This window comes from Staurois parvus, unplaced genomic scaffold (assembly GCF_062004578.1).
Source record: "Staurois parvus isolate SC_StPar_1 unplaced genomic scaffold, SC_StPar_1.0 ptg000470l, whole genome shotgun sequence".
NCBI lineage: Eukaryota > Metazoa > Chordata > Amphibia > Anura > Ranidae > Staurois > Staurois parvus.
The window spans coordinates 2627372-2640612 of record NW_028318266.1 but is presented as its reverse complement, the minus strand read 5'-3'; the positions used below and the strand labels follow the sequence as shown (position 1 = coordinate 2640612).

General features: G+C 36.5%; 1 protein-coding gene across 1 annotated transcript; it reads right to left on the bottom strand.

The window, feature by feature from the left end:
• Positions 1–3357: 3357 nt before the first annotated feature.
• LOC149452524 (olfactory receptor 5P81-like) lies at positions 3358–4299 on the bottom strand. Its single transcript, XM_089689251.1, has one exon. It carries the CDS (start codon positions 4297–4299, stop codon positions 3358–3360), a length of 942 nt encoding a protein of 313 aa, XP_089545377.1.
• Between the last annotated feature and the right edge of the window lie 8942 nt (positions 4300–13241).

Here is a 13241-nt window from a genome sequence, read left to right as displayed (position 1 = left end):
CAATGGGGCCTTTACACCCAAAGGACAGGAAGGAATTCCTGGTGACCTGACCACCGTCATTGGCAGTTACAATGTTCACATGTTAAGGAGCTAATCCCCAGTTCCCGATCATTACTAGAGACCAGGTCTATGACAGCTCAGTCACTGTGCTGAGACAGAAACCTCAGCTATCCATGGTTACATGTGTGTGGCAGGTGGACCTAAAAACTCAGCCTCACATTTGTGTTGTGTAGGTGACAATAGGTTAACCAAAGAAATGGGGTGGGTAAAAGTTCAAAAACATAGGAGTAAGAGGTGAGGGGTAAAGAAGAACATCAGTACACAGACAAGTTTGATGCTCCTGTCATTACAGTCAGATTAAAAGAATATGTATACCCAATGTTTCTGATTCCAGATACAGTATATGCCTGCTGTACCGTGTACTTGTATGAAAAAGTATCCTGTTCTCTTTGTTTTCCTTCCTTTGTGTGAAATCCCTGGTGTTCCTGCCAGTCCCTCTGATTTCCTATTAAAGACTGACCACATTAAGCGGAACACAGGGTGTCCAGTTCTCCAGCTGTGTTAGGAACTCAACAAGCTCTCCTCCAATGATCAAACTGCTCCTTGGCACACTTCTTCCCGTGCAGCCATTCACTGGGAAGATCAGTGTGCTGCTGTTTCTCCTCCCCCCAGCTCTTACTCAGCCAAGAACAGAGGGAATGTGATCACTTATAAGGAAGAGGATTGAAGGTATGGTTCACTGGGAAGATTAGTGTGCTTCTGTCCCCCCCCCCCCCCCCCAGCTCTTATGCAGCTAAGAACAGAGGGAATGTAATCACTTATAAGGAAGAGGATAAAATGTATGTATAATGTTAATTATATCTATACACAAATATGTTGCCTTTAATTTCTATTAATTTATTTAATTTCTACAGAAGCATGGACAAAGAGTTTTGGCCACAGTTCTGCATTTACCTGAGTTGTGCAAATAATTGTATCGCAATCTGATTTACTAAAGTCAAAAAATTTGGAGACAATATTATTCCTCTCCCAAGCTAAGCTACTGGGTGTTCTACTGATTACACAAAATAAAGGTGACCCAGGAAAATACTAGAGGCAGGTAGCTGGCCCTCAGATAAAAAACAACGTAACTGGAATTGTCTGTTCATAGACCACAGGCTAAGAACCAAACATTGCATGGATGGGGAGGAATAGAAGGAAAATCACAATGAAAACTACATTTTTTATAGTTATAACACAATTATTAGCACACAGGACATATTTCTAGTACATCTGAATATTATTTCTTTCAACATAATAATAGATTTAACTTTATGTATTCAGTATAAGACCCAGCAGCCAGTCCACACTGCGGACCTCCAGATCTTTTCCAAGTCAGGCTGTGAATATGTCAGTTGAGGAAAGTGGAAAAATAGCATTGGACCTGTATGATTATGTTATTGGTATTGCTCTTGATGAAAGAATTCTGGTTCCCAAGAAGCTGGCTTCTACACCCCAGTGGATCTCCATTGTCTCCTTGGCTTGTAGCCTAATTGAACAAAATGTAAATTGAAGTGGTGCACCTCTGGTAAAAGGTTCGGATATGATTTTTTTCTAATGAAAGCCACGGAGACAACCCAAAGAGTAGCCTAAGGGTTCTGGGGATCCTGTGGTATATTACCGTGAAAGAAATACAATTTAAGGTCCAGTTAAGTTCTAGTCCATTCACATTGTTTTCAATCAAGTCCTGATAAGAGGGGTGTTTTTTCATAACTGTATTTATTAATGTTTCCAAATTATACAAATATCCACATCGTCAACATACAGTAGATGATCAAAGTACAGGAAATAAAAAACATGAAACAGTCTACATGGGACCTGTGTACAAATAAAAAAGAAACTGCATTTGGACCACCAGAATAGGCATTGGTCAATGAAAGGACACATTTTGATAAATGAATGAAACATAATCATACACATAGGATACATATCAGCATTAATAAACGGATAAAAGATAAGGGTGGGGGAAGAAGGAGGCACACCATGGACCAAGTGCATAGGACTTACAAATAAGAAGAGCATTTCAGTTTTAGAAAGGAGCAAGGGAGATAGTTAGCCATAGTTATGGGATGGCGCAGGGGCGAAATGACCATTTGGAAACTCGGGCACTGCCCGAGGGCCCGGGGTCAGTAGGGGGCCCCATCGGATACCCCTGGTACCTTTTTCATAGGCTTTTTTGAGTTTGGGCAAGGACACAGGGGCCCCAGGATTCCCTATTGCCCAGGGGCCCCATGAGTTGTCAGTCCGCCCCTGGGATGGCGTTTTAACACTAAACTCTGATTCATCCCACGAATCCCAAATCTTGGTAAATTGAGGCATAGAATCATTCACTATTGCAGTAAGGTGTTCCATTCTACGAATGTCAGCTATGGTTCGTAACAATTGTGAGTAAGTCGGAGGTATTGGGGACAACCAACCTAAAAGTATGGTTAGTTTGGCAGCTAACAGAACAAATGTAGCCAATTTCTTAGCGTGATTAGAGATGCCTTGGAAGGGCAACCCTAATAAGTTATTGACTGGATCTAGAGGTAATGTAATGTCAAAGAGGTTTTGGAAGAGGGACTAAAAGAGATACAGAAATGACGAATGATGGGACAGTCCCAAAAAATGTGATTGTGAGTGCCTATATCACCATGGCATCTCTAACATAGTTTTGAAAGTGAAGAGGGGTGTTTTTGGACCCCAAAAACACTTTGGATACTCCTTGAATCACCCCCCCCCCCTACTTTTTTGGATTAAAGTCGTGTGTGGACATTTTAGCAGTAGTTACATAATTACATAGTTAGTCTGGCTGAAAAAAGACAAAACTCCATCCAATTCAAACATTAAAAAAAAAGTTATAATCCTACACCCACAGTTGATCCAGAGGAAGGCAAAAAAAAACCTCAGCAAAGCATGATCCATTTTGCTCCTGCAGGGAAAAAAAATCCTTCCTGATCTCCTGTGAGAGGGCAATCGGATATTCCCTGGATCAACTTTACCTATAAATGTTATATCCAGCTATATTCTGTGTATCTAAGAAAGAATCCAGGACTTTTTTTAAAGCAATCCACTGAGATGGCCAAAACCAACTCTTGAGGGAGTCTAATCCACATTGTCACAGCTCTCACTGTGAAGAAACCTTTCCGAGTTTGTAAATTTATTTTACTCCAGACATAAAGGGTGCCCCTTTGTCCTCAAGTGCATCAATTTACATTTCTATATAGATATGTGCCAAGCAGACTTAATTGCCCACATGCAATCTACTTTCATTCCATAAGATTGTCCTTATATCAGTTTTTTCTTCTCTGTCTATTCATTAAATATATTGTTGATTTATTATGTGCAAAAAGTTTTAAACGTAGCCATCATTTTTTGCAGAGCTCTCTTGATCTCATGGTTTCTCAAGCTATATATCATTGGATTCATCAATGGAGACACCACCATGTACAGGAGAGACCTATATTTGTTCATGTTGATTGAACTGTCATCAGGTGGTGCCACATACACAATGATTAATGCTCCATAATAAGCACAAACCACGGTCAAATGTGAACTACAAGTGGAGAAGGCTTTCCTTCGCCCAGAAGTTGAAGATATCTTCAGAATAGTGACCGAAATACAGGTATATGTTATAATAATAAAGGCAAATGGTAAAAATATTGTAACGATGGAAACAAAAAAGTCTTGAAGCATCAAAGCAGAAGTGTCAGAGGTGGACAATTCAACCAGTGGTCCAAAATCACAGAAATAGTGGTCTATAGAATCTAGACCACAATAATTAAATTGAAATACCACAACTATTTCACTGGACACTAAAATAATGACTAAGAAACATAACCAGATGATCAACTGGGAAAAAACATGGGAGTTCATAAGGGATGAATATCGTAATGGATTGCAAATAGCTAAATACCGATCGTAGGACATGACCGCAATAAGAAAACATTGTGAATAGCTGCAGATACCAAAAAAATAAAGTTGAGTGATGCAACCAGCCAGCGATACTCTTACGTCATCTTTAATTATAACCTCCAGAGTCATGGGGACCACACACGTGGTCATTAGGACATCAGATGTAGCCAAGTGCTTGAGAAGGAAGAACATCGGAATTTTTAGGTGGTCAACAGTTGCCACTAAGATTATTATTAAAAGGTTCCCACTTATTATCATTATGTATGTCAGAAGGAACACCATGAACAGCAGAATCCTAAATTTATAAAGACCTCGAAATCCAAGCAGTTTAATTTGTGTGACCTGAGTCTGGTTGATCTCACACATTCTTTACTTTGAAGAATAATTAAAGATACCAACAATGTGTTTGATGTTTTTCAAAAATGGAAAAAGATGAAGTTCCACAATAAAACAGAATTAAAGAATTTTCAAATTTCTGTAGTCTTACATACTTTTTTTTTAATTAATATTATTATTTTAAAAAATATTAAAATATCATGAGAAATAAATATGCAAATCGTGTTGCCCGCCACTAATATTGAATATGATATTCACACTGAAATATAAACATAGGATTAATGTGTATAATCCAAAATGATTTTCACAACAAAAATGAGTCCGATTTTAAATTGCGATCATGCGTGCTTATTTACCAAAAACAATCCGGGACTTGTGTTATTCACTAGCGAAAAATAAATAATATAAAATATAACAAGATTTAAAAAATAAGAACATATAAAAAATTATTCACTCAATGTATACCCTTCTTTTTACACCCTCAAAAAGTCAATACTTTCTCCCTAGAAAGTGCAATAATACATATAAAACCTTTTTGTGAATTACAAAAATAAGTGAAATAAATGTATTGATTTTAAACATATAATATACAATAAAGTCCCACTGATCAAAAAAGTGTCCAAAAAGAAAGTCCAAAATAGTGTCTCTCTTTTCATTCCGGTCCGGAAGTGACGAAACGCGTTAGAGGAGAGACGTCAAGACGCAAGTACCTAGACCGGAAGTGTCGCTGCGGCCATTTTGTTGGTTTTCAACACATGGTTTTCTATGGTGTTTGAGAGAAAAAGTTTGGAACCATGTCTGGAGCTGATAATTTTAAATTTCAATGTAAGTGACGAATAAAAGTTATCCCTATGCTTTGAATACTAGTCCTGAGACCCTTCTTATCTCTCTGAGGACCTTGGAAAAAACTTCTTTGAAGAGAATGTGGAGGAATATTTTTCCATAGTATTGTTTGAGCATTTCAATACTCATAGAGGGTAATAGTATTTAGTACTACTGTGTGTTGGTTGATGGTACACATTGAATTGCAGTGACCACAGAGTGCTCACAGTTCGATTTGTGTGATTATATGCACTATAAGAAAACAATTTGGAATTTTTTTTTTTTTTTTTGCACAAAAGTTTTTTTTGAAGTGTATTTTGGTTGCACGGGGTGATTATTGTTATTATTATTAAGGTAATGCACTAGATATTATATTTTTTACTTCGAGGTGCGTTTTGGATGAAACTGGAGCCAATCCTTTTGGATGAAAAGAGAGAAAAAAAAATTTGGGGGATATTTGTGGACACTATTTTGGACTTTCTTTTTGGACACTTTTTTGATCAGTGGGACTTTATTGTTTATTATATGTTTAAAATCAATTTATTTATTTTATTTATTTATTTCACTTATTTTTGTAATTCACAAAAAGGTTTTATATGTAATATAAAAAATTATATTTGAAAAAGTCCACAAAAACTTTAACTTGTGTGCTCCTTCACCATTGTGCGCTCACCTGACGTATATGACCAAACCGTTAAGTGAGGTCAAATACAGCTTGTGTCCCTTTAAATGGACTTAGAGATGAGTGGACATATATATCCCTGTCCCAGATGGATGGATGGATGAGTGGAGTGTTTGCCTTTTTCCAGCAGGGGGTCTCGCTGTTTCCCAGAGACCTGTTTTCCTGGAGTTGGATGGATGGATGGAGTAATCCCTCTTTCCTCTAGTGGGTCTCTTCCCTCCTTTCTGACTTATCTCTCCATGTGCATAGGTATCATGTAATTAAAGAATGTAATATAGTGCCTTATCTCCTTTAAAAGTATTTATTAGTAGTAATATATAGTGCACTCACATGATATACATAATATAAACTCTTTTTGTGTGCAATATATTGAATCCTCTGTGTTTGCCACACTTCTTATACTTGCTGTGTAATATTCCTTTAAGCGTTGTGACGTCAGAGCCCCTCCCCTACGCGTTACGCCACCGGGTCACGTGGTTTAATCAGGGGGAAAGTGAGGGGTAGGCGACCCACTTATATGTTTTTTAGGTTTTTTATGTATTTATTTACATTTAATAATTTATATTTCACTCACCAAATAAGATATTTATGCCCATATACCATAGTAGCTCACAAGTATCATGGTTTTATATTAAAATATCATGGCAATATTTTTTTATCCTGAAAAATAGATAATAATAATTAGAAAAACAAGAACAACAATAATAATAGATTAGTAGTCAAATAGTGTAGTAGTTTCATCCAGTCACCTGGGAGACCCTACCCCTTTGTTTACTTTTAGCAACAGGGTACGGGAGATTGTCCAATGTCCACCTGTCAGGCTTTTATTAGTGGTTTTGTCCCTACTGAGGTATATCACCCACTCCATTTGTTCTGGTGACCATTGTCACTGGGTCTGAAAGTGAGGTATAATTTCATATTTTCAGTTTTCACCTGAACATGGGGAGAAATTATGTAATGTTGACTTTTAATCTGGTGGTGACAACAAATAGTAGATTTCTTTTACTTTGGAGAGATTTTCTTGTACGCTCTGTTACAGTTGCAAGAAAAAGTATGAAAGTATGTTTTTTAAGGGCAGGACAGCTGTCAGCAACACATCCAATATCATCACACTGATTGGAGTCAAGGTTGGCTCACTCCTGGCTCCAATTAGCTCTGGGAGAAGTCATTAAGCGAGGGCCTCAGATACTTTTTCCTCCCTGCACTGTGAATTTTTACATGTTATGTGCAATTAAACCATGGCAACATCTAATGTTTGTGTAGTATTATGTTCAGCAGACTGTGTTCTTCTATTGTTGTGACTTAGATGACGTTCAGAGCACATTTTATGCCCAATTCATGCAAAACTCCACGTAATCCCAAGGGGTTCACATACTTTTTCTTGCAACTGTATGTGGAACAGGACAGGAAGTTAAATATTTTGAATGGGAGACAGCAAAACAAAATAACATGACAGTGGTTTTAAATATTCAATACTCTATCCGGAATAAAAACAAAATTGGTTTAGATATACTTAGTCTTAGCTGGTTAAAAAAAAACTAAAATCGAAAACTCAAGCCTTGACTGTAAGATTGCAAGGGAGGTCAGAAGTAAGTTGTTTGCCATGCAGAAATTGAACTCAGAGGAACATCTGGAATGAGGAGATTTTTCCAAAGCCTAGATCAGAGAAAGCGTAAGCCTAGTACATACCACCAGAATAGCATGCAAAAAATACCACTTTCATAGCGATCCTACGATAATTTGATCATTAGTTTTTCGAGAACCGATCATGACAATACCTCTGAAATGATCCGAAGGCACAAACATTAAATTTTTTCTCGTACAAAACCAGATTGTATGATTTTTGTTTAATCAGAACAGTTTTCAATACATTACATCAGTTCCGAAGTTGTATTCTGCCATACAAGAATTTTCGTAAGTTGAGTAACATTTTAATTTTTGGTAGGGAGACTAGCATGCAAAAAAAAAATGTTTGTCTGATATTATCATTGTGTGTACAAGGCTTTAATAGGTTAGCTGCTGATTAAAGTCATTACATCATTTCCGAAGTTGTATTCTGCTGTGTGAGAATTTTTGTAAATTGAATAACCTCTTCATTTTTGGTAGGGAGACTAGCTTGCAAAAAAAAAAAAATGTTCGTCTGATATTCTCATATTGTTTGAGGCTTAATAGGCTGATTAAAGTGGTGAGAGGTTAGATCCCATCAGTTTTTAATTGCTGTCTGTAGTGCCCTAATAGACATTACCTTCTCTGTTCATTCAGGCACCTATTGCTACTAGAACTGAAAGTGAAAATCCAAAATGTTGATTTGTCAATGGAATGGACTTAGGGAAGAATTCTTTCAATGAGGACAATTAACAGAGCTTTCCCTTATTTTTGTGAAATATCCTATCTTTTCCTGATTGTCTGTGCAACAGAAAGTAAAGTGAAATCTTCTCAACAAGACTCGTCCAAAAAAAAAAAAAAAATGGAAAGGGGTCTTAAACATTACCTATTCTAAAACTAGAAAAATAAAAGATCAGCTTTCTATACAATTGAAAACAATTGCTGTCTTACTATTACCACATATTATCACATTCTGAGCTGCCTTCTTTGGAAAGTGTCTAGGTGGCTTCTTGATTCTGTTGGGACAAATGCCATTTCTCTATTATTTGAAGCAATATTCGTGTTGGCGGGTTTTCTTGCCTTTCAAACCCACATGGAAGAAAAATATATTTGAAATATATTTTAAAAATATTCTTCCCAAATATATTGACATATATTTGAAATATTACAATTCTGGCCATATTCAATATATTTAAAATATATATATATATATATATATATATATATTTATATATGTATACACTGTATGTTGAGATTAGTTTTTATTACAAAATATATAAAAAATATTTTTTAAAAAATATATATGTTAAGTATATTCTTGATTTTGTTTACATATAAAAAAGTCATTTTAACATATATTTTTACATATATGAAGAATATACTTAAAATATATATATTTTCCAAAAATGTAGATTTGTATTTTTAAAGACATACAGTATATTTGAAAATGTATTTTCAAATGTACGTTGAAATGCATTTTTATTACAAAATATATGAAAAATATTTTTTAAAAATACATTTTCAAATATACTGTATGTCTTTAAAAATACAAATCTACATTTTTGGAATGCATTTATATGTAAAAAAAGAATATATTTAAAAGATATATATTTTTTATATATTTTGTGATGAAAACTCATTTCAACATACACTATATATATATATATATATATATATATATATATATATATATATATATATATATATATAAATATATATATATTTTGAAGTATATTGAATATTTCGAAAATTATAGTATTTCAAATATTTGTGACAATATTTGGGAAGAATATTTTTAAAATATATTTCAAATATATTTTTCTTCCATGTAGGGAGATCCAATCTATATCTAGATTCCTATATATTATTTTTTCTGATATCTTCAGTTTCATAAGAAATGCAACTCCTGAAGAGGCTTGGATCAGGTGACAAACCAGAAAGGTATACTAAAATTGTACTTACGATACAATGCTTTCATCTCAAAACAGATGAGGACCAAGTAAACTTTTGTCATGGTTGCATTCAGTACCATCAAACTATGTATATAATTTCCTGATCATTACACTTATTTATAGTGGTAGACGTGACAGGGGAAACAATGTTCTCTTTATCCCTGGAGTATACAAATAAAGAATACAAGTGTGTGTGCCGACTTTTAATTAATGTTTGCTCACTGTTTACTGTTTATTAAGCAAAATCATTATTTTGTGAGCCTGTTGCAAAGTTTCTTGCCTGGCGATCATGTCACTAATAGCATGTTCTATTGCAGATTGACAACCGCACTACTGTTTCATAATTAGCAGCAATGTTGTCAGCCATCTATATTGATATTATGAGGAACAACACCATAGATTATTGATCCATGGAAAATGAACTTGGGGCAGAAGTAGGTGACCTTGGAGAGGTGGTGATCTACCTAAACAATGTCAAAAATCACCAAGGTTGAGGCATGGAGATAACCTAACGAGGCCCTTTAAAAAATAAGGAAGGTTTGAAGAAAACTAAAAAAAAAATTATAAAAATTGTCAGTGTAAAAATAAAATGTATTTATTTAATATATTTATCTTCAGAGAGAAACCTGACATTACATTCATTACGGGTTTTGCTAGGTTTGGATCTTGGCTGGTAGGCTGGGTTGATTTCTGGCTTGGTTGGTTGGCTGGCTTGAGTTCTGGCCTGACTGACTGCTTTGAGTTTTGGTCTGACTGAACAATTTGTGGTTCTGGCCCAGCTGGCTGGGCTGAGTTCTGGTTTTGCTGACTGTTTTGAGTTCTAGCCAGGCTGAGCTGGGTTCTGGCCTAGATGGCTGGGCTGAGTTTTGGCCTCACTGGCTGGTCTGGGTTCTTGCCTGGCTGGCTGTGACGGTTTCTGGCCTGGCTGTGCTGGGTTCTGGCCTGGCTGGCTGTGCTGGGTTCTGGCCTGGCTGGCTGTGCTGGGTTCTGGCCTGGCTGGCTGTGCTGGGTTCTGGCCTAGCTGGCTGTGCTGGGTTCTGGCCTAGCTGGCTGAGCTGGGTTCTTACCTGGATGGCTGGGCTAAGTTCTGGCCTGGCTGTGCTGGGATATGTTTGCAGTTTCTGAAGGATGAAGGAATTGATACCATGAATGGCCCCCATGCTCCCTGATTTAAATCCAATAGAACACCTGTGGAATATCATGTTTCAGTCCATCTGCTAAAAGAAACCCCTTTGATCAATAATGAATATGTGCAAAAAAATTATGCATGTGCAAAAAATGCAAATATTGCCCTAAACAATGAGAAATATATATATAATGAAATGCAATACTCAATTAATTATTAATAAATAATACTAAAAAACGTGCAAATCATGTATGGTTATCACTCCACTTGTACCACCTGAGACGGTGATTAGGATTACGTGCTCCTAATTCTCATTTAGGCTGAAATATAAACGTCCCAATCTATGTAGATATATGAAAAGTCTAAAGTGATAGTAGACTGTGATGTTGCTTTCCTTCCACTAGATGGCCTCCCAGTTCCTTCCGAGTATGAGGGATGAGTGGATAGATATAGGTATCTCCCCTCGTGTGGTTTTGGGTCTGTCTCCTATTTCCTCTTCCTCCCCTTTGCTCCTCCGATTTAGGCCATGAAAAAGAAGAGAAATCCCCACATGGTGCTTATATCCTTTAAAAAGGTTTTAATGTGTCTCCTGACAATTGCACACTCACATTGCCAAAGATCAATACAAAGCGTTTTTTTAAAATTATGTGCCCGCGCACAAAGACAGTACTCGCCGTTCCTCTGATGTTGGCGTCGTGACGTCAGAGCCCCTCCCCTACGCGTTACGCCACAGGGTCACGTGGCTTCCTCAGGGGGATGTGATCACATCCCCCTGAGGAAGCCACGTGACCCTGTGGCGTAACGCGTAGGGGAGGGGCTCTGACGTCACGACGCCAACATCAGAGGAACGGCGAGTACTGTCTTTGTGCGCGGGCACATAATTTTAAAAAAACGCTTTGTATTGATCTTTGGCAATGTGAGTGTGCAATTGTCAGGAGACACATTAAAACCTTTTTAAAGGATATAAGCACCATGTGGGGATTTCTCTTCTTTTTCATGGCCTAAATCGGAGGAGCAAAGGGGAGGAAGAGGAAATAGGAGACAGACCCAAAACCACACGAGGGGAGATACCTATATCTATCCACTCATCCCTCATACTCGGAAGGAACTGGGAGGCCATCTAGTGGAAGGAAAGCAACATCACAGTCTACTATCACTTTAGACTTTTCATATATCTACATAGATTGGGACGTTTATATTTCAGCCTAAATGAGAATTAGGAGCACGTAATCCTAATCACCGTCTCAGGTGGTACAAGTGGAGTGATAACCATACATGATTTGCACGTTTTTTAGTATTATTTATTAATAATTAATTGAGTATTGCATTTCATTATATATATATTTCTCATTGTTTAGGGCTATATTTGCATTTTTTGCACATGCATAATTTTTTTGCACATATTCATTATTGATCAAAGAGGTTTCTCTTTGTTTACTTGATTTGTGGCACATTATATCATATATTTTATCATTATTATACACATTATTTTTAGTTATTTATTTTTATATTAATTATAGCACTGGGCACGTTTTACTTTATCCACATTACAGTATTATGAGATTATATTTATTTTATTTATTTATTTAATTTATCTCAAACATACGTCATAATATATTATATTATATATCACCAAACAATATTTTGAGGAGCGCAACACATACATTATTTTATTTTGTCTAATTTTCACACAATGTTTTGAGTATGTGTTTTATGTGTTGATGCACCACTTTATTTAAAATAATTAACCGAAAGCACCTTTTTTACACCATAGTAGCTCACAAGTATACACCTTTATAAAATCAGTCCATCTGCTGCCACCAGGTTGCACTTCAGACTGTCCAGGAGCTCTGTGATGCCCTGGTCCAGATCTGGAAGGAAATACCCCAGAACACCAACCGTGGTCTCATTAGGAGCCTCCTCTGATGTTGTCAGGCATGCATACAAGCACGTGGGGGCCATACAAACTACTGAGGACCATTTTGAGTTGCTGCAATTATATTTCAGCAAAATGGACTCGCTTGCTGCATAATTTTTTCTCTTTGATTTTTGGGGTGTCTTTGAATTCAGTCCTCTGTAGGTCGATCATTTTTATTAACATCAAATATTGGGGCACCCTTATGTTCCTAACACATTACCCAGTCCATATCAGTATAGATATCCAGCAGATTTTTTCCCGTTGAGATCTGATGGGTTTTCAAAGTGTTCCTCAGCTTGTTAAGTTAAGCTTTAGCAATAAAACCTGTAAACTGATTGGTTTTTATGAAGAAGTGCATGAGATTCTGAGGATAAAGGCATGTAGCAGAACACATTTTGGCCTAAATTTATGAAAAAAAATTAGATTTTTAAATTTTTCTCTTACAGAATATGTTTTACAAGAAACGTTTTTTTTTTTCTTTATACAATAAAAAAAACAGTGGTGATCAAATACCACAAAAGAAAGCTCTATTTGTGTAAAAAAAAATGTTATAAATTTAATTTGTGTATAGTGTTGCATGACCACGCAATTGATAGTAAAAGTGCCTCAGTGCTTAGGTAAGCTTAAGTGCAGCAAAAAATGGCCTGATCATGAAGGGGATAAAACCTTCTGGAGGTCAAGTGGTTAAGAGTGATCTGCTGGTGAACATGGGGGATGACATTGTTAATGGGGCAAAGGAAGAGGTGGAATCCTTGTGGCTGGAGCTCCAAAGGGAAGAAACAAAAGGGAAATTATTAGTGAGTGTGTGCTACGGGCCCCTGAACCTGAGGGATGAAGAGGAGGCCAATCCCCTTTTACAGTTAAGCG

Excerpts from the sequence above, each read along its gene's own strand:
- LOC149452524 (XM_089689251.1), bottom strand. The coding sequence starts at position 4,299 with ATGTGTGAGATCAACCAGACTCAGGTCACACAAATTAAACTGCTTGGA.